This window comes from Heptranchias perlo, chromosome 30, assembly GCF_035084215.1.
Source record: "Heptranchias perlo isolate sHepPer1 chromosome 30, sHepPer1.hap1, whole genome shotgun sequence".
In the NCBI taxonomy this organism is placed as follows: Eukaryota; Metazoa; Chordata; class Chondrichthyes; order Hexanchiformes; family Hexanchidae; genus Heptranchias; species Heptranchias perlo.
Window position 1 is genome coordinate 7,981,399 of NC_090354.1, and position 19,625 is coordinate 8,001,023.

Genomic DNA, 19,625 nt, shown 5'->3' on the forward strand with positions numbered 1-19,625 from the left:
GCTTCCCATCACTGGTATCATTTTCGTGAATCTCTTCTGTACCTCTCCAAGCCGTCGGCATCTTTCCTAAAGTAGGGAACCCAAAACTGGATTGTAACTGTGACCTAATCAACCATTTGTATAGGTTTAACAACACCCTCAGGTTTTGTACTCTGTGCCCCTATTTGTAAAACCTCAGGTCCCATGGCGTGTTTTTACAGCTTTCATCAAATTGTCCCGTCACTTTTAAAGTGAGAACTTCGCTCGCACAGTTCTACTGTTGCCAAATCCACCCTGTAGTCTACATGGGCCGCCTCATTCACCTTTCAGTTCTGGAGTTGAAGTTGGTTGCTGGCAGCAGTAGGGTCATAAATGCAGCTTCAGATCACCTTCCCTCAGCTTAATGACTTGTTAATGGCTACATTAACAACCAGTCTTGAAGGCACCCATTCATCTGAAGGTTGACAAATTACAAATGAGTAGAACATTTTGGCTATTGTTTAAGTGAGTAGATATGTCAAGGCTTGATTTACAGCTGTTAATGTCCCATTTACAAAGTGACAAAGAACTTTGTACATACCTGTATCAAATCCAGCACACATTGTAAATCTGTGGCACCTGTTACAGCAGCGTTTGTAGCCTAAAGAACTGACAACGATGCTTTATTCCGATAGCTGGGTAATTTGCTGCTGTTAAATGCACAATGTATTTCCAATTCCTAAACCAAAAGGATTCCCGGCAGAACTTGTTACACTGTTTTCATGCTACGCTGGCACTGCCGGTACCGTGGAATCATATTAGTTAACACAGAGCGAACTCTGCAGCAACAGTGAAACTGTCGTACTCATATGCAAGTACAATTCCAAACTCCAAGCCCAGAAAATTCATAGAAAAACAAATCAGCAAATGGAGAGAGTGCATGGGAGATATTCTAGAATGGTACCAGGGATGCGGGACTTCAGTTACGTGGAGAGACTAGAGAAGGTGGGGTTGTTCTTCAGCTGCGTAGGTCCTAAGCTCTGAAATTCCCTCCCTAAACCTCTGCACCTCTCTCTCCTCCTTTAAGATGCTCCTTAAAACCTACCTCTTTGACCACCTGTCCTAATATCTCCTTATGTGGCTCGTGTCAAATTTTGTTTGATAACGCTCCTGTGAAATGCCTTGTGACGTTTTACTACATTAAAGGCGCTATATATATGCAAGCTGTTGTTGTTATTAGACCAGAAAAGATTAAGGGGAGATTTAATAGAGGTGTTCAAAATCATGAAGGGTTTTGAGAAAGTAAATAAGGAGAAACTGTTTCCAGTGGCAGGAGGGTCGCTAACCAGAGGACACAGATTGAAGGTGATTGACAAAAGAACCAGAGGCGAGATGAAGAGAATTTTTTTTACGCAGTAAGGTGCTATGATCTGGAATGCACTGCCTGAAAGGGTGGTGGAAGCAGACTCAATAATAACTTTTAAAAGGGAATTGGATAAATACTTTGTTGAAGGGGAAACATTTGCAGGGCTATGGGGAACGAGCAGGGGAGTGGGACTAATTGGATAGCTCTTTTAAAGAGCAGGCACATTAGGTCGAATGGCTTCCTTCTGTGCTGTATCATTCTATAATTCTAAGTTGCCAGGGCTTCAAGGGCTGGAATGCCTGAGCTTGGGAGGCTGCATATTGTCCCTGAGCTGGTAGTTCCTGTCCTAACACATACAAACTGTTACTCTGTCCTAATGTTGTTCCTTATACAGGGCAGAATGGCACAGTCTGTAAATAAATTTGATCCATCCCAACCTATTGTGCTGTAGCTGAAATTCACTGTTCCCCTCAGACATTTGGACAAGCATTTTCTCTGACTCATGAATTTTCCGACAGTGATCAGCTATCCCAGCAGCCACTGTACTGTAATATTTTCCAGCTAATTCTTTCTATTATAACAATCTAGTGTTACAGCAGCTGTTTCCCTACACATTATCCACAAGGTTCCTAAGCTCCTTCACCAGATGACATTCCTGTGATTTAACCCCTTCACTATTCAGACCGACCTATGATGTAGTCTCCAGAAAGGGAGGATTCAGGAAACTTTCTAATGGTTGATAATTGGGAAAGTGCACAAACTCATTTTTGCTCCCCCATTTCCAATCAGGAATGGGCTGCCCCATGGCTGGTTTTTCCCATCCTCAGCCCTGGGACGCCTTGGGCAATTGTGACTCGCCTCCTGACTCCCCAAAGCCTTTCCACCATCTACAAGGCACAAGTCAGGAGTGCGATGGAATACTCCACTTGCTTGGATGAGTGCAGCTCCAACAACACTCAAGAAGCTCGACACCATCCAAGATAAAGCAGCCCGCTTGATTGGCACCCCATCCACCACCCTAAACATTCACTCCCTTTACCACCGGCGCACTGTGGCTGCAGCAACTCGCCAAGGCTTCTTCGACAGCACCTCCCAAACCTGCGACCTCTATCACCTAGAAGGACAAGAGCAGCAGGCACAAGGGAACAACACCACCTGCACGTTCCCCTCCAAGTCACACACCATCCCGACTTGGAAATATATCATCGTTCCTTCATCGTCGCTGGGTCAAAATCCTGGAACTCCCTTCCTAACAGCACTGTGGGAGAACCGTCACCACACGGACTGCAGCGGTTCAAGAAGGTGGCTCACCACCACCTTCTCAAGGGCAATTTGGGATGGGCAAAAAATGCCGGCCTCGCCAGCGACGCCCACATCCCATGAACGAATAAAAAAAAATTGTAACACCCCAATTGCTGCAGCAGCTAAGATCAGCTGACCCAATACAGACCAGGGAACTGAACCTGGCAGCTTCCTGTCTGCAATGGCTCAGCTCCATGTTGGGCGGTGGATTTATACCAGTTAAACCACTGGGGGAAGTTACATTCATGGCAACATCCCTTTCCCGAATAAAAATGATTAGAATATTAATTGGACTAATGCGTTTCAAATGTTGGGAACGCACTGAGCTTACTCCTCCCACTCCTTACAACCTGCGCCAAGGTGGCCCATGGGTGACCTCCCCCCCCCTCTGCTTGATGCTTTCACATAGCAACAACCCTGGGATAGGGGATTCTGCTGCACAGAGGATCCATAGCTGGCCCTCACAGATACGTTGCACCACTTAGTCACCTTCTGGCCTAGTGAGTCTTTCTCTGAAAATGTGGAGCTTGTTTTAGTGAATGTTCTCTCTTAGTCTACAAACCCAGAAGAAGCAGAAGTCAAGGTGTCAGCCTTGCCTCAGTGGCAGCACCCTCACCTCTGAGTCAGAAGGTCATGGGTTCAAGTCCCACTCCAGAGACTTGAGCCCGTAATCCAGGCTGACGCTCCAGTATGGTACCGAGGGAACGCTGCACAGTCGGAGGTGCTGTCTTTCGGATGAGACATTGAACTGAGGCCCCGTCTGCTCTCTCAGGTGGACGTAAAAGATCCCATGGCACTATTTCGAAGAAGAGCAGGGGAGTTCTCCCTGGTGTCCTGGCCAATATTTATCCCTCACTAATAAAAAACAGATGGGGGCAGAAGTTGCTCCCAAAATAATGGAGAGCTCAACAGTGCTCTTCATTTTTTATGGCAAATTGAAGGAGCAAGTTGCTGCACTTACACATGCGCAGTAAAATGCTGAAGTTGTGAACTTGCTCCTGTCAGTTCATGGGCGAATTGACAGCTGCGAATTAAAGGGCCATTGCACCCTCCAATTATACAAATCACTGAAAAATCGCAAACGTACTCATCCGCCCAGCTGGAACGTAACTAATTAAACCACCAAAAATACCAGGTCTAAACTAAGTCTTAAAAGCGCGGTAACTCTTCATGACTGCCGAACAACTAAAAATTAAATTTAAAAAATGAGGAGTCTTATGTTACTCCTTATTTTAATAATTGTAAACAATTTTACAACACCAAGTTATAGTCCAGCAATTTTATTTTAAATTCACAAGCTTTCGGAGGCTTCCTCCTTCGTCAGGTGAACGATGTGAAAATGAAATCCTCGAAATGAAATCGCATTTATAATTCACAGAACAATGCTTGTGCTTGGTGAGTACAGACAGTTTTTTCAACTGCCCGTTGCCAAGGCAATCAGTGTGCAGACAGACAGGTGTTACCTGCCAGGTCTCACAGAATATACAAATCACCAAAAAAAAACAACAAACAAAAAAAAAACAGAGATAGAGAGGTAGAAACATAGAAAAGACAGCAACTGACCCGTTATATTAAAAACAGATAACATTTGTTCGCTGGTGGGGTAACGTGTAGCGTGACATGAACCCAAGATCCCGGTTGAGGCCGTCCTCATGGGTGCGGAACCTGGCTATCAATTTCTGCTCGACGATTTTGCGTTGTCGTGTGTCTCGAAGGCCGCCTTTATTTTAATAGTTTTTGGTGGATTAAATTTTTTTTTACTTTTCCCTTCTGTCTCTTTAATTTAATTCAATTATTTCTTTGGCTTTTTATTAAAAGAAAATAAAATTTTTGTTTACAATGACTTCCAGAATACTAACTTTAAATGAATCAAGTCTGCGTGTGGGCTTGACTTCTCTTACCTGACAGATTTTGTGGGCGTGACTTCTGTTCGCACAGACTGTTCCACGCGAATCAACCTACGCTGCTCAGAGCCTAGGTTGATTGGGCACAATTCTTTTAAAAGTTTAAAATCACGCAAGTCGAGGCCACAGAGTCCGCAGTAAGTACATTCGTAAATTTATTTCTCAGGAGCTGCAGCCATCGTTGCCACGCTGCTCTGCGCAAGTTGCGTAAGAACATAAGAAATAGGAGCAGGAGTAGGCCAATCGGCCCCTCGAGCCTGCTCCGCCATTCAATAAGATCATGGCTGATCTGATCCTAACCTCAAATCTAAATTCATGTCCAATTTCCTGCCCGCTCCCTGTAACCCCTAATTCCCTTTACTTCTAGGAAACTCTCTTATTTCTGTTTTAAATTTATTTAATGATGTAGCTTCCACAGCTTCCTGGGGCAGCAAATTCCACAGACCTACTACCCTCTGAGTGAAGAAGTTTTTCCTCATCTCAGTTTTGAAAGAGCAGCCCCTTATTCTAAGATTATGCCCCCTAGTTCTAGTCTCACCCATCCTTGGGAACATCCTTACCGCATCCACCCGATCAAGCCCCTTCACAATCTTATATGTTTCAATAAGATCGCCTCTCATTCTTCTGAACTCCAATGAGTAGAGTCCCAATCTACTCAACCTCTCCTCATATGTCCGCCCCCTCATCCCCGGGATTAACCGAGTGAACCTTCTTTGTACTGCCTCGAGAGCAAGTATGTCTTTTCTTAAGTATGGAGACCAAAACTGTATGCAGTATTCCAGGTGCGGTCTCACCAATACCTTATATAACTGCAGCAATACCTCCCTGTTTTTATATTCTATCCCCCTAGCAATAAAAGCCAACATTCCGTTGGCCTTCTTGATCACCTGCTGCACCTGCATACTAACCTTTTGATTTTCTTGCACTAGGACCCCCAGATCCCTTTGTACTGCAGTACTTTCCAGTTTCTCGCCATTAAGATAATAACTTGCTCTCTGATTTTTCCTGCCAAAGTGCATAACCTCACATTTTCCCAATATGTTGTGCCCCAATATCTGGCCATTATCACGTTGCTGTTTGTGGGACCTTGCTGTGTGCAAATTGGTTGCCGCTTTCTCTGACAACAGTGACTACATTTCAAAAGTACTTCATTGGCTGTGTCTTACTGAGACATGCTGAATTTGCTGAGTAGTTTTGGCAGCCTGGAAACGGGCAAAGGAAAAAACAGCTTTTCTCATACTGTGCCAAGAGCTGCCTCCTGATGCTCTGGTCTTAGTTCTGCCAGCTGCAATCCAAAAGTAAACCTGCTGGGATTCGCTATGGCCAGGAAGCAGGAAGACCCTTTTTTACTTTTGGATTGCAGCCAGCGACGTGAGACCGCTGGTCTTACCTCAGTATAAAGTGACTCGGCCGGTGGGCCAATTTTATAGCAAATTCTCTGGGAACCATGTTCAGCTTTGCATTAATCTAGTGTCCCAAGCAGCTCTAAATATTTCTACAGTCACTGGGCGATGACAATGGAAAAATAGTCAACAACTAAAATTGCAGTAATACACTGATTACACACTAAAATTTAACACTAGTTACAGCAGCCTGCCCTTATTGAAGTGGCTGCTTGTTAACTTGGTAACTGGTGTCAGTACTAATCACTTTCTTGGAAGCACTGGTGACTCATTTAAAATTCTGTTAACTGCAGCATTCAGTTCCGCCTGTTGTGAGTCATCAGTTCCTCATGAAGTCAGCTTGAAAATGTACTCAATGTGCCTGTGGATTGACTTTGATGGGCACACAATAATCCCATTGCAGGTAACCGGACGTACGTGCACCCAGACTCACCGAACACAGGGGCGCACTGGATGCGCCAGGAGATCTCCTTCGGTAAACTCAAGCTGACCAACAACAAAGGAGCATCTAATAATGTCACTCAGGTAAGCTGACCCCTTCCATTTTCCTGAAGAAAATTCAGTCCTACAAATGAATTCTATTTAATAGAGGGGCTGATTTTCCTCCCGAATGCGAGCACCACCCCCCAGCATGGATGGTGCACCCACTTGTATTTCTGGGTTCAGGTCCATTAGTGTGGCCTCAACGTGCCCCCTGGAGCAGGCCAGTCCTCTTGTTGGGGGTCTGTCTGGGCCCAGAATTGGGGATGGAAACACAGCCGCTGCTCCAGGCCTGAGGGGGTCTCCGACAGGTACAAAGAAGAGGAAATGTCCCCTTGAGAAGTTTTAATAAAAGCGTTTTATTTAAAAGAGAAGCGTAGCTGAAGTGTCAAAGCTCATAGTGTGAGACACCACCAAAATTGAAAAACCTGTCGGGGGAGAAATTCAACATCGTTTCGTCCGATTTTTGGGTGGGCAATGAAGGTTGGGGAGACCAATATAGGTTCATAATCTCCCACACCAGATCTCTCTAGAAGTGCGCTGGCTGCCCAATTGGATCTCCCCTGAAATGCGCCTTATATATGAAAAAGAGGGTCCTAAGCCGGTTAGAATCTTACAACGCAGAAGGAGGCCATTCGGCCCGTCATGCCTGTGCCGGCTCTTTGAAAGAGCTGTCCGATTTAGTCTCACACCCCAGCTTTCTCCCCATAACCCTGCAAATTAGTCCTCTTCAAGTACATGTCCAATTGCCTATTGAAAGTTCCTATGGAATCTGATTCCACCACCCTTTCAGGTAGTGCATTCCAGATCGTAACAACCGTCTGTGTGAAAAAATTTCTCCTCATTTCCCCTCTAGTTTTTTCGCCAACTATTTTAAATCTATGACCTCTGGTTACCGACCCACTTGGCAGAGGAAACAGTTGCTCCCAACTTACTCTATCAAAACTAATTTTGAATACCTCTATTAGGTCTCCCCTTAATCTTTTCGGTTCTAAGAAGAACAATCCCAGCCTTTCCAATCTCTCCATATAACTGAAGTCCCTCATCCCTGGTATCATTCTGATAAACCTCTGCACCCTCTCCAAGGCCTTTACATCCTTCCTAAAGTGTGGTGCCCAGAATTGGACACAATACTCCAGCTGAGGCCTAACCAGTGATTTGTAAAGGTTGTAGGACCCCGGTTGAAATTGGTGTACAAATGGGCAGAGTTTGTGCTGCACATGCTCCACCAGTTGTACCAGGTCTTGAGCGGCCTTACCGGTTTTTCCTTAAAGGGACCACACAAAAAAACGAGCAGAAAACACTTTTAAAGATTAAATTTCTGTGGAGCCAGGAGGAGCACGATACTGATAGCCACTGATAGTCTGGGCTTCTCCTCCCCCAGGACCTACCTGCAGGCTGGGTTGGTGTTGGGGCCGGCTGAAATTCTCCAGCTCCAACCTCCGAGCGGCATTGGGATGCCTGATTGGCATCCACAGCTCGCCTGATGAGGCCCGAGGCCAAATTTTGGATCTCACGCTGACTTGCCGTCGGTTTTGAACTGATCGGGAGTTCACCGTGTCCAGGCATTTGAGTCTCGCCAGGACCATGCTGCGGTCACATTTCATTTAACTAGGTGGCATTGCAATGTGACGGCTTCCTCTACTCCCGATGACACTTGTGTGATTCCATTGCAGATGATCGTGTTGCAGTCTCTGCACAAGTACCAGCCGCGGCTCCACATTGTACAAGTAAAGGAGGACGGCACGGACGATCCATACCTCACGTCAAAAATGCAAGCGTTCACGTTCCCTGAAACACAATTTATCGCAGTCACAGCCTACCAGAACGCAGACGTGAGTTGACATCAGTAAACGTTTCAGCTGATGATAAAAACCTTTTGTCAGGCAGGATTACTGAGGAGGATATGAGAGAAAGAATGGAGTATAGTGTATGTTCCTAATGAGATTGAGATATATTGTAGAGGGGGGGGGGGTGTTATTTAAGCACGTTTAGCAACAGCTCATGATCTCATCGAACTTGGTTATTGCGTTAGGGAGGCAGGGAGAAACTTCCTAGAGTCTTTTGCTGAGATTGGCTCGACCAGGAACTAATTACTAGTGGCTGGGGGGAGTGCTGCATGAGGTTGTACCGTTTAATGGCGAGGGTGAGCATGGGTGGGCCTGATGGTCTTTTCTCGCCCTTTCATTTCACATGTTCGTATCTCTTGTAGGTCTTAACACAAAGCATGGAGTGGACACTTTTTTTAAAAATTCATTCATGGGATGTGGGCGTCGCTGGTGAGGCCGGCATTTATTGCCCATCCCTAATTGCCCTTGAGAAGGTGGTGGTGAGCCGCCTTCTTGAACCGCTGCAGTCCGTGTGGTGACGGTTCTCCCACAGTGCTGTTAGGAAGGGAGTTCCAGGATTTTGACCCAGCGACGATGAAGGAACGGCGATATATTTCCAAGTCGGGATGGTGTGTGACTTGGAGGGGAACGTGCAGGTGGTGTTGTTCCCATGTGCCTGCTGCTCTTGTCCTTCTAGGTGGTAGAGGTCACGGGTTTGGGAGGTGCTGTCGAAGAAGCCTTGGCGAGTTGCTGCAGTGCATCCTGTGGATGGTGCACACTGCAGCCACAGTGCGCCGGTGGTGAAGGGAGTGAATGTTTAGGGTGGTGGATGGGGTGCCAATCAAGCGGGCTGCTTTGTCCTGGATGGTGTCGAGCTTCTTGAGTGTTGTTGGAGCTGCACTCATCCAGGCAAGTGGAGAGTATTCCATCACACTCCTGACTTGTGCCTTGTAGATGGTGGAAAGGCTTTGGGGAGTCAGGAGGTGAGTCACTCACCGCAGAATACCCAGCCTCTGACCTGCTCTTCTAGCCACTCATTGTGCCATCTCCCAACATAGACTCAAACAGTATGGAAGCCTTCTTTCCTCGGGTATAGTGGGATATTGAGGCGTGGAATCCAGATGGGAAACGTGGGAGCGGCTTTCTGAATTTCCTATGCAGCAGCCATTTTGCGCACAGCAAGCTCCCACAAACAGCAATGTGATAATGACCAGGTAATCTGTTGAAGTGATGTTGGTTGAGGGATAAATATTGGCCAGGACACTGGGGAGAACTCCCCTGCTCTTCTTCAAAGTAATGCCTTATGATCTTTTACATCCACCTGAGAGGGCAGACCAGGGCCTTGGTTTAACATCTCATCTGAAAGACAGCACCTCCGACAGTGCAGCACTCCCCTCACTACTGCACTGGATTGTCAGCCTAGATTTTGTGCACAAATCTCTGGAGTGGGACTTGAACCCACAACCTACTGACTCAGAGTGCTCCCCACTGAGCCACGGCTGAGGGAACAATGTGCAGAATAGAAGCTTTTACTGTTGAATTCAGGATATGTTTATATGTAACCACAGGAAATCATGATGGATTATGGTATCTTATGGAAGGTGGTTTACAGACCACTCTTGCAACCCTGTAGGATACGAGACCAGAAATTACCGGAGATGGAGAAGCCCCAAGCACGCATGTGCGACATTATTTGATTTTAGCAGAGGTGTTTGTTTGTGATCATTAACTCCAGTGAGGATAAGGCCAAGCGGTGTCTGCAGTACTGAATGGGTTAAAGGGATTCTAAATTTCCAGAGTGGAAATTCAGGGAACAAGGGAATAGTTTTTAAAAATCTTTTCCACTAAACAGAAAAGACGGACCAGACTTATTCAGCACAATACACCGATAAAAGTGGTGTAGACGACAATGTTTTGAGTTGTAAAGGGAAGTGTACTGGTGCCTAACTGCTATGGAATGGTTCCTTTCCAGATCACACAACTTAAAATAGACCACAACCCTTTTGCGAAAGGCTTCCGAGACAATTTTGACTCGTAAGTATATTTTATCACGTAATAGCTACACAAGCTGAGGGGAAAGCTACAAATTGCTTCAATTTTTTTTTTAACATGATGCTGTACGGAATCGAAGGAAGGCGTAAACCAGACGGGTAGACGGTTGAAATCACGGTTACTTACCCGCCCCGGAGACGCCGGGAGCTGACGATTCCCTACCTGCTCAACTGAGCAGGTGGCAGGGACGCCTGCCCATGTCGGGTCTCTGATGCCATTTCAACTCGCTCGCCCGAGCAGGACGCCGCAGTGGGTTTTCTGCCAAACTGAACGTAGCGGGTAAGAGGAGCGGGGGCCAAAAGAGGCCCAAAAAGGGTAGGTTTTTTTAAAACTTCCTCGTGGGCTAGGAGGAGCAGGAGTGCTTCCCCGGGCCCCGCGAGACATCCTTGGGCCTCTCCAACCCCGGCCTCTCCTCTCCCTCCCAGCGCCGGCATCTCCTCTCAATATCACCCCCAACGCTAACTTGATGCAGGGCACTGCTCGCTTCGGCCTCCCATCCCCATCGGTTTCAGGCAGGAGACGGTGCTGCACTGTTTAAAATGAAAGCCCGGGAGTTAAAATGGTTCAGGTCTCTCGCTCAACTCTGCACGGTGGAGGGATTCCCTCCCATCCCACCCGCCTTGAATGCACCCTGGGTTAAAATCGTGGCTGACGCTTCTGTTTGGTAATATGGAATGTTTCCTTGCCCTGAAGGACACACCAGCTCATTAGGGACCACCAAGTGTTCGTAGAGCTACTGCCGGAGGTTAGTGGCTAAAACCACACATCGTACCAGTACAGAGCGCTGGTAAGCTTTCCGCTGCTTGTCCAGCCTACTCACTGGGGCATTGGCTTGCTGGGTTATCAGGAGCCAGGTGGGAGGAATTCAAGCCCCACACGATAGGTCTGCCCTTCCAGGTACCTTCAGTGAGTGAGGCTGGCTGGACCGCTGGAGACCACATGGCTTAGGTATTGGCTTATCGAGTCTGACATACAGGAACAATTCAATTCCAATTTCCCATCATTGGGTGTACCATTTTTTAGCCAACTCCATTGCAATGAGCCCCCCATTATCTCCCCTCCACCTCCCCAGGGAGGATGGTCCAGAATTATTCTAGGAAAATCCTACTCATACCTGAGAATTTACTATAATTCTGTAACCACTTCTCTGGGTGTGACCTACCAATTTGTTTTCTGCATGTAATATCCAACCATCCAGTTATATTGATCATCCATTTAGTGGACAGAGTATGTACATTTATTTCTCAACAGTTTGATCCCCCCCCTCTAATTGTTTCTTTCAGAATGTACAGCAATTCCGAAGGAGACCGCCTGACTCCCTCTCCACCAGACCAGCAAAACTGCCAGCAGTTGGTTCCAGGGGCACGGTACCAGCCTTTCCTGCATGATCAGTACATGAATGCCCTGCCACAGGGCAGGTACTACAATGGGGATCGGACTGTGTCCCACACATCCAAACACAGAGAAGACATTACAAACCCTCACCGATGGTTCATGTCACCAGTCCAACAGACCAGCGCAAACCGGCTGGATTTCAGTTCGTACGATCCAGAATACACAGGGAATGCATTTATGACTTACAGTATGAAAGGTTTTCCTCTTCAAGCAACACCCCACGCTCTTGGCTACTACCAGGAGCATCCGTTCAGTTCAGGGAACGCATGGGGCACCCGGGGAACTTCTCAGTATCACCACAGCAAGCCTGGCTCCGCACTGACCTGGTACAGACCAGTTGCGGATACCAGGCCAACGCTGGCCAACGTAGAGGACAAAGGCAAGGAAACAGAGGACTCTTCCTGGCTCGAGCCTCATTCCGTAAAGTCAGCGGACTCCTCGGATTCGGGATTGTACGAGGTTGAATGTAAACGGAGGAAAGTGTCTCCTTATACCTCAAGCACCGAGAACTCTCCCCCCAATCAGAACGGTGAGAAGTACGACAAGGAAAACGGAAGTGATACAGGGTACTACAGCTTTTACCCCAACTGAATCCCTCCCACCATGGCAGTGACGGACAAACCCAGGCTTCGCAACATGCCATATGATATGTCATCTGTGCTGAATAAACCAACCCTGCATCGAGTCCTGAGACTGATCACCACCTCACAGAGGGGGGAGAAAAAAAAACCATTTCAGTTCTTTCAATTTACACATGCTAGAAAGTTATCTTAACAAAACTGTCCTTGAGATAGATAAATCTATATAGCCCTGGGTGGGGGGCGTGGCCTCTGCTACAGAGGGAGTTATCTGCAATATTTGAGGTCATGGGGTATGAGGTGTTTATATATTGATGGACTAGTATCTTAGTTAATATATGATATATTGTGTTGCAGGGAAATAAAGCATTTCATTCAAGCACAATTTTATCAATCACTGGTGCGTTTTCATGTCCAGATATGTCTTACGCTGTTAAGTGGGCTGCAGGATCACATCGCAGTCTCTTAGGATTGCAATATACAGAGGGAAAACGATCTTTGAAACTGGTGACAATTGTAGACCATTTGAACCATTTAATGGCTGCCCAGAGGAGGAGCCCAAATATGTTTTTTTTTACTGTGTTTCGAGAAGTATTGTTTCACTTTAAGAATGTGCTTTTTTTAAAAATAAAACTATTTTACATTGCATTGCTAGTGAAAATGGCAACACAAAATTCAACAAACAGTATTGAAGAAAACTGACCCCTCCCGCAGTAGAGGAACGCACAGTATTGGGGTTGTGATGTTGTTGTAAGTGGGCCAGGACCATAACTAAGCTTTTTTAAAAACAAAATTGTCTTATTTTTAATGAACAAATTAAATGTCCAGAAAAGAATGGCTGTGTTGAAGATATTCTGCAATATTGGAGTTTTTAACTGTACCTTAAAATAAATATGGTAACACACATCTTTTACTTTGTCTACCTCTTTTCCCTTTATCCTCCTGGTTTCTTTCTCTGATCTCTCATGCCCTTAACCACCCCTACCCCCCCCCCCCCCCCCCCCCTATTTTCTCCCTTCCTCTCCTGAAGGCACTGCCTCTTGCTGGGGTACAGTTCCATGGTGCATTGCTCCAGTGGCTCGCCTAAGTGACCATTCTCCAGGAGTAAGCCTGGACATAAGAGGGCCAAGCTGGTTATTTACAATTATGGTGGGCATCACTGACAATCTCAGTCTTTTTATCTTCCACTCAATGTCCACACCAGTGCCCATTACGGCACAGCATTCTGAGATAGCGAGCAGGAGCAGGAGCCCTGACTGATATTTTTACCCCTCCCTACTTATGGCTGTTGAGGCCAATTCTCTACCCCAGCTGAGATAAGCTAAGTCGGAAAGAGTCAGGAATCAAACCTAGGTTACTCAGCACCACACCAGACAGTGCAATTAGCAACTGAGCCATGGGGAAGGGAACGGCTATTCTGTATCTGCACAAATACCTGGAAGACCACATGTATATATATATTATGTAATTATTTTCTGACCAATTGTAAATGGTTTCATTTATATAGACCCAGGAAAAAATGTAAAGGTTTTGAGAGATCAAACAATGAACCAATGTCGGTACTGAACCCAAACGTGACTTAAAAAAATATCAAAATGCACAACAAATAACTTATATATATAATTAAAAAAATATTTCTCCTCCTGTGTCAGTGTTAAGTGTGGAACCTTTCTTGAGCATGGAGTATTATTCCTGACTACTTAATTTATTCAAAAACCCTTGGTGTATATTACTGGTTTTGTACAGGTTAATGTAGTATATGTTGAATAAATGTAAAAGAAATGCACAATGGCTGTAGCTATTTCATTTTGTAATAAAAAAAGAAAAAAAAATCAAGTCTGGCTTTCTTTTATTGAAATAGTTTTTGGTGAAGCTACTATCAGGATCTCCTGAAGATACTTCTTTTAATAAGGACTTAAGAGTTATACCATATAATACACAATGTATTATTCTGCTGTTAAGATGGTACAGTGTGTAATTTGACATGTCCCTTTAAGGCTGTGGATTAATTGATGTAAAAAGGCACATCATGAGGTTAATTATTGCCAGTGCAAACAGGCACATTCTGAGGCCAATTGTTGAAGTTTCTCTGTAGATTGGCAGCTGCTTGTAAATCCCCAACTCCTCCCCAAGATCAGAAAAATAAGCAGGAAATGATTGACTTTCTTTTCCTTTATTCAAGCGTGACAGAAATTTGAATGTGTGATGGGCGTATCTCAAACTGTTACACACAGGTAAATGAAATGTTTTACATGATACGATAATGGTGTCTCTCCTGTAAGCACCGCCACTTGCTGGGGATATTCCGTGACTACGACAGCCCTCTGGAACTTCTCCCAAGTGTCCTTTTTTCAGGTGTGAGCCCGGACTGTGACTGTCAGAAGGCTATTTGACCATAGATGGAAACCCAGCTGAGACTGATCCTGTCCCCACCTGACATCCACACACATGCGTGCGTACACACACCCACACACGCGTGTGCACACCCACAAATGCTTTTCAATATGGGACACTGGATAAATTCAGGACACTGAGACTCCTCTTAACTAATAACTGGTGAATGCCTGTTTTTTTTTCTCAGTAATCGCCCACGAACAATATTGCAGGGACGTGCGACTTTGAAATGTGCTATTTCTGAATATGTGATATTGTTAGCCAGTTAATTTTGGAGAAAAATAAGTCATTCTCCCATTTTTGATTTTAAAGTATTTCACCTCCCCCTGCAATGGGAATTCTGTCTGGTAGCATTCTCACTGAGATCAGCTAACTCAAGAGCACAGACCGGCAATTGAATCTGGGATCTGCTGGTCCATATTGTGGAACACCACACTGCCTTTACCTAAAGCCAATTTTAATCTGTATGTGTGCTATATAGAGTCTTGTTAATAGAGAAATAACAGGCTGCAAGTTGTGGAACATTTAGTCTAGCTTTCTTGTACTATCTGGTTTTGATCTGTTTTCTCTGGTCATACCTTTAAATAAAAGGCGTAGTTTTCTGACATACCAACCAGACAAGATGTAATCGCACATTTTCAACGTTACCCAGTTCTAGATAATTAGCAAATAGCTGACCAACAGCTTCAACGAAGCTGACAACTCAAGAAATGATACGTGAAAACAAGTACTGTAGTTACTCAGCCTTTTGTAAATTAAGCCATAAATAGAAACAACATTCCTTCACTTGCAGGACTTCCCAAAAGTTACCTCAACAGTCATTCTCCCATATCCAATGACCTCAGTTCACAAAGGCACTTGATTCTCTCCGGACCCAGTTCACAGAGACACTGCACCCCATCCCACTCCCAGTATTCCACGTTCATATGGGCACTCTTCTTCCCCTCCAATCTAGTTCAAATGGCACCCTACCCTCAGAGCTCATGCAATCACCGCGCCCCCCCACCCCCCCATTAAAGCTGGCACTCCTTCCCCCCTCAACTAAAGGTGGCATTCCCAGTTTAAGAACATAAGAAATAGGAGCAGGAGTAGGCCATATGGCCCCTTGAGCCTGCTACGCCATTCAGTAAAATCATGGCTGAGCTTCGGCCTCAACTCCACTTCCCTGCCCGATCCCCCATCCCTTGAATGCCCTAGAGTCCAAAAATGTATCTATCTCAGCCTTGAATATATTCAACGACTCAGCATCCACAGCCCTTTGCAGCAGAGAATTCCAAAGATTCACAACCCTCTATGTGAAGAAATTCCTCCTCATCTCAGTCTTAAATGGCCAGTCCCTTATCCTGAGACTATGCCCCCTAGTTCTAGACTCTCCAGCCTTTCAACATCTATCCTGTCAAACCCCCTCAGAATCTTGTACATTTCAATGTTTCTCCTTCCTCTGAAAGCACTGCCCCTAGTGTTGGTCTCCTCTCTGTCCTTTTCATCACAATCCATTTACCTTCTCTTCATTGCCATCAAATTCCCATCAATGTCATTCTCTCCCCCTGCCCTCCCCATTCATTTTCCCCTTCCTACCCATTCTGCCCCCTCCCCTCCCCTCCCTCCCTCTTAGTTAATGCTGGCACTTCCCTCCCCTCCCCTCACCATGCATTTTGCTCATGCCCCTCTCCTTACAATGCATTCTTCCAGGAGATTGGCAGAAATGTAAAAACTTAAAATGGTGGAAAAGGTTCAGCAAAGTGATACGAGGATTGTCCTGGGTGAGATGTCATTTTGCTATGAAAAGAAGGCTAAAATAATTCAATCGGACGCCATTGCAAATAAATCAATTGTAGAGTAGCCATTTGTTCAGGACAAGGAAAAGAAAGCCAGGGAAAAATTACAAACCATGAAAAGCACCATATACATAGTACATAAACCTCTATCCAAAACTATCAGCAACATTTCAGTAAAGTTAAATTATAGGCTTGTGAAATTTTTATGTTATACTTTAATTGGGCTATGACAAGTGCTCAGCAGTTTTGAGAGTGCGTTGAGCTAGATGCAGGAAAAACAAGGCAGTGGGTTTCAAGCTTTCTGTGAAGGATCCCTGCAAATATTGACCCTTTGACTAACTTCAGACAGTATCAGCTACACAAAGGAAAACAGTGCTATCATTGCAGATTTTTAAAAAATATTAGTATACTGCAACAGAAGCCTGTTAGTAAGACCATTAATACATAATGATCAGATAGAAAACTATGGTTTGTGGACCCTAGTTTGAGTATCTATGAAGTACTGCTGGTTATAGGTCTGTCAATCGTGGTGGTTATGGTGGGAGCAATTTTGAGATGATAAAATAAGAGTGTCACACAAGAAAAGAAATTAACTTACCTGCTATTTTTCCTAGCCAAAGAATCTCATTTTCATACTGTTAATCAAATATCGTGACAAGTTTAGATGACCTTTTCAGGAATATATTAAATACATCTGGTACAACTGAGCAGATTTTGATCACCTCCCAGCTCTTGCCATTCAAGAGATTGGTCCTACAAAAGGAGCTCAATATATCCATTTTATACCTACTTTATCACTTGAGTTAGTAACTTTAAGTTACTTACAAGACACTGGCAACTACAATCCATGTATCAACTATTAACATTTCATCTCTTTCTTGCCCAGAATTCTCAGTAAAATTATGTCTTTGAGAACCAATGCAACTGTAGATTATTTTAATTCACTTTCCTGCCTGTACGTTCCTATCCATAAGTGCAGTTAAAGCTCTTTCCCTAAGCTCTGGAATTCCCTCCCTAAACCTCTCCACCTCTCTGCCTCTCTCTCCTCCTTTAAGACACTCCTTAAAATCCACCTGTTTGACCAAACTTTTGGTCACCTGCCCTAATACCTCCTTATGCGGCTCGGTGTCAAATTTTGTCTGATAACGATCCTGTGAAGCACCTCGGGACATTTTACTACGTTAAAGGCGCTAAATAAATGCAAGTTGGTGTTTGAACAGGACTGAGATACAAGTCATTGGTTTGGTCACAATAGTACAGTTTCAAATGTTGCACATTCCTCAGGTATATGCAACATTTGAAATTATACTATCCTAACCAAACTAATGATTTGTACATGATATAGAATATGCCATGCTTGAAATCCATACCATAATGAGCTGATCTATGTCATAATCTTCTAGGTTTTACAAACAAAATATTTCTAATAGCAGGTACATACAAGATATCATGCAGGCTGGATTGTAACAGGCTGAGTTCAGATAACATTATCTAACCTAAGAATGAAGTATCCTTTCGTATTATTGCACTGTGCTGAAATTTTATTGTACTAGAAGTAGTTTGATGTGGAACATAAATATTATAAAGGTCATTTCTATTCAGGTTACAGGAGCAGGAATTCAATCTCCTTTTCCTCTTCATCTTCTCTTGAAGATACTGATTCTTGATGGGGGTACAGTTCCATACATACTAGCAACCCTTCTCGTACCTCATCTAAGTGGCCATTCTTCTTTTGTGAACCTAGATAGTGAACGTTTGTCAGTCTAATCAACCATGAGGCCAACGTGATCCAATCCAATCCTGTCCTGGCGTGACGTTGCAACATAGAATAATGATCAGGAGCAGGAACCCCAACCCACGGCCCCTTGAGGCTAGTTGTTACTGTCACCTCGCCAGAGGTCTGCTAACTTAACACAGATGACCAGGGGATTCACATCTGAGGTTGTCCTGCTCTAGCATTTAACCCACTGATGGAGGTTTCTTCTTTATCATACTGACATCTACTTGGTCATTCTATAAAGTCACTGAACACAATTGGAAAATGATATGCAGTTCTGAATATGTCATGAACATCATGAGAAACATTTTCCTGCTATGTAAATGACCGTGTGATGCCTCAATAGCTTTGATTCAATTTAAAATAATATTCCACCATTTACCAGAAGCTAAAAGTTTTACTTGCAAGTTTAGGGGTTTGAATCAAAGTCGTCTGATAGTTAATCCAATATCTATTTACGCCAAGTAACCAGCTCTAGTGTGAAATTACTCAAAAATTCCTACTAATCATTGAGCCCCAATCAAGATTTGGTCGCAGTGTCCGCACAGAGTAAGAGAGGGGTTGAGAAATAAACTACTGGAGGATGACATTAAGCACCTCTGCGTCACACAGAAAGCCGTCTGGAGACAGCCAGAGATTCTTCCAAATGCTAAAGTCCCAGCCCGTACTCTCCATGGAGTCTATTTCATGGGCACTGCCAGCCCTTGGATATTTTACCCATGTGTCCATCCTTCAAACGTGAGCCTAGCGAATGTCAGAAGGCCATTTAACTTGTGTGGGGATCGCAGCCAGGCCTGGTCCTGCATTCATCCAATGTGCACACACAAGCACTTTCAAGCACGGTTGCTGTATAGCACTGCAGCAGGGACCCTGGCTCAGTTTTCTTCTTCCAAGCCCGTGAGCTGAAACCAATAGTAAGACCTTAGCTGCTGGCTGAGCTGAGATCAACTAACTCAGCCCAGATTGAACCTGGGACCTTCCTGGTCTGGATAGTTTTGTACAGGGAAGTGTATGTATCGAGTGACCTATCAGAACATTTTTTCTTTCCCCATAAACTGATTAAATTGCCTGTCAGGTGTCTAGTAAAGAACTATGTGGATGACAGCACCAACATGAAAACTAAGCACATCACTAAACACAAAGTCACGAGTCACGGTACACTTACTGGTTTTAACTTGCACGAACTTTAGCACCACCCTGTCCTGACCCATCAGTACTTTGGGTTTTGTTTTAGTGTTAAGCTTTGTACAGTACTTAATGTTAAAATTTTGATGCATACATTAATACTGAAACTTCACATGAGTAAAATTGGAACACAAGCTCTTCTAAGACCAGGAGAGAGGTGGTTAATGTTGTCCTGCCCACCACCTCACCATGCTGCTTGGTTGAACCATTTCAGGCCTGCAGTG

The 19,625-nt window shown here is 44.7% G+C and overlaps 1 protein-coding gene across 1 annotated transcript in view; it reads left to right on the forward strand.

Annotated features, from left to right (window-relative positions):
- tbx21 (T-box transcription factor 21) overlaps nucleotides 1–14,086 on the forward strand; it is a 36,483-nt gene extending 22,397 nt beyond the window's left edge. Inside the window, exons 3-6 of the mRNA XM_067968825.1 lie at nucleotides 6,337–6,458; nucleotides 8,090–8,248; nucleotides 10,215–10,276; nucleotides 11,578–14,086. Coding sequence (XP_067824926.1) covers nucleotides 6,337–6,458; nucleotides 8,090–8,248; nucleotides 10,215–10,276; nucleotides 11,578–12,280 — 1,046 coding nt within the window. The 3' untranslated portion in view covers nucleotides 12,281–14,086. The remainder of the gene's footprint in view (nucleotides 1–6,336; nucleotides 6,459–8,089; nucleotides 8,249–10,214; nucleotides 10,277–11,577) is intronic.
- Nucleotides 14,087–19,625: the final 5,539 nt, after the last annotated feature.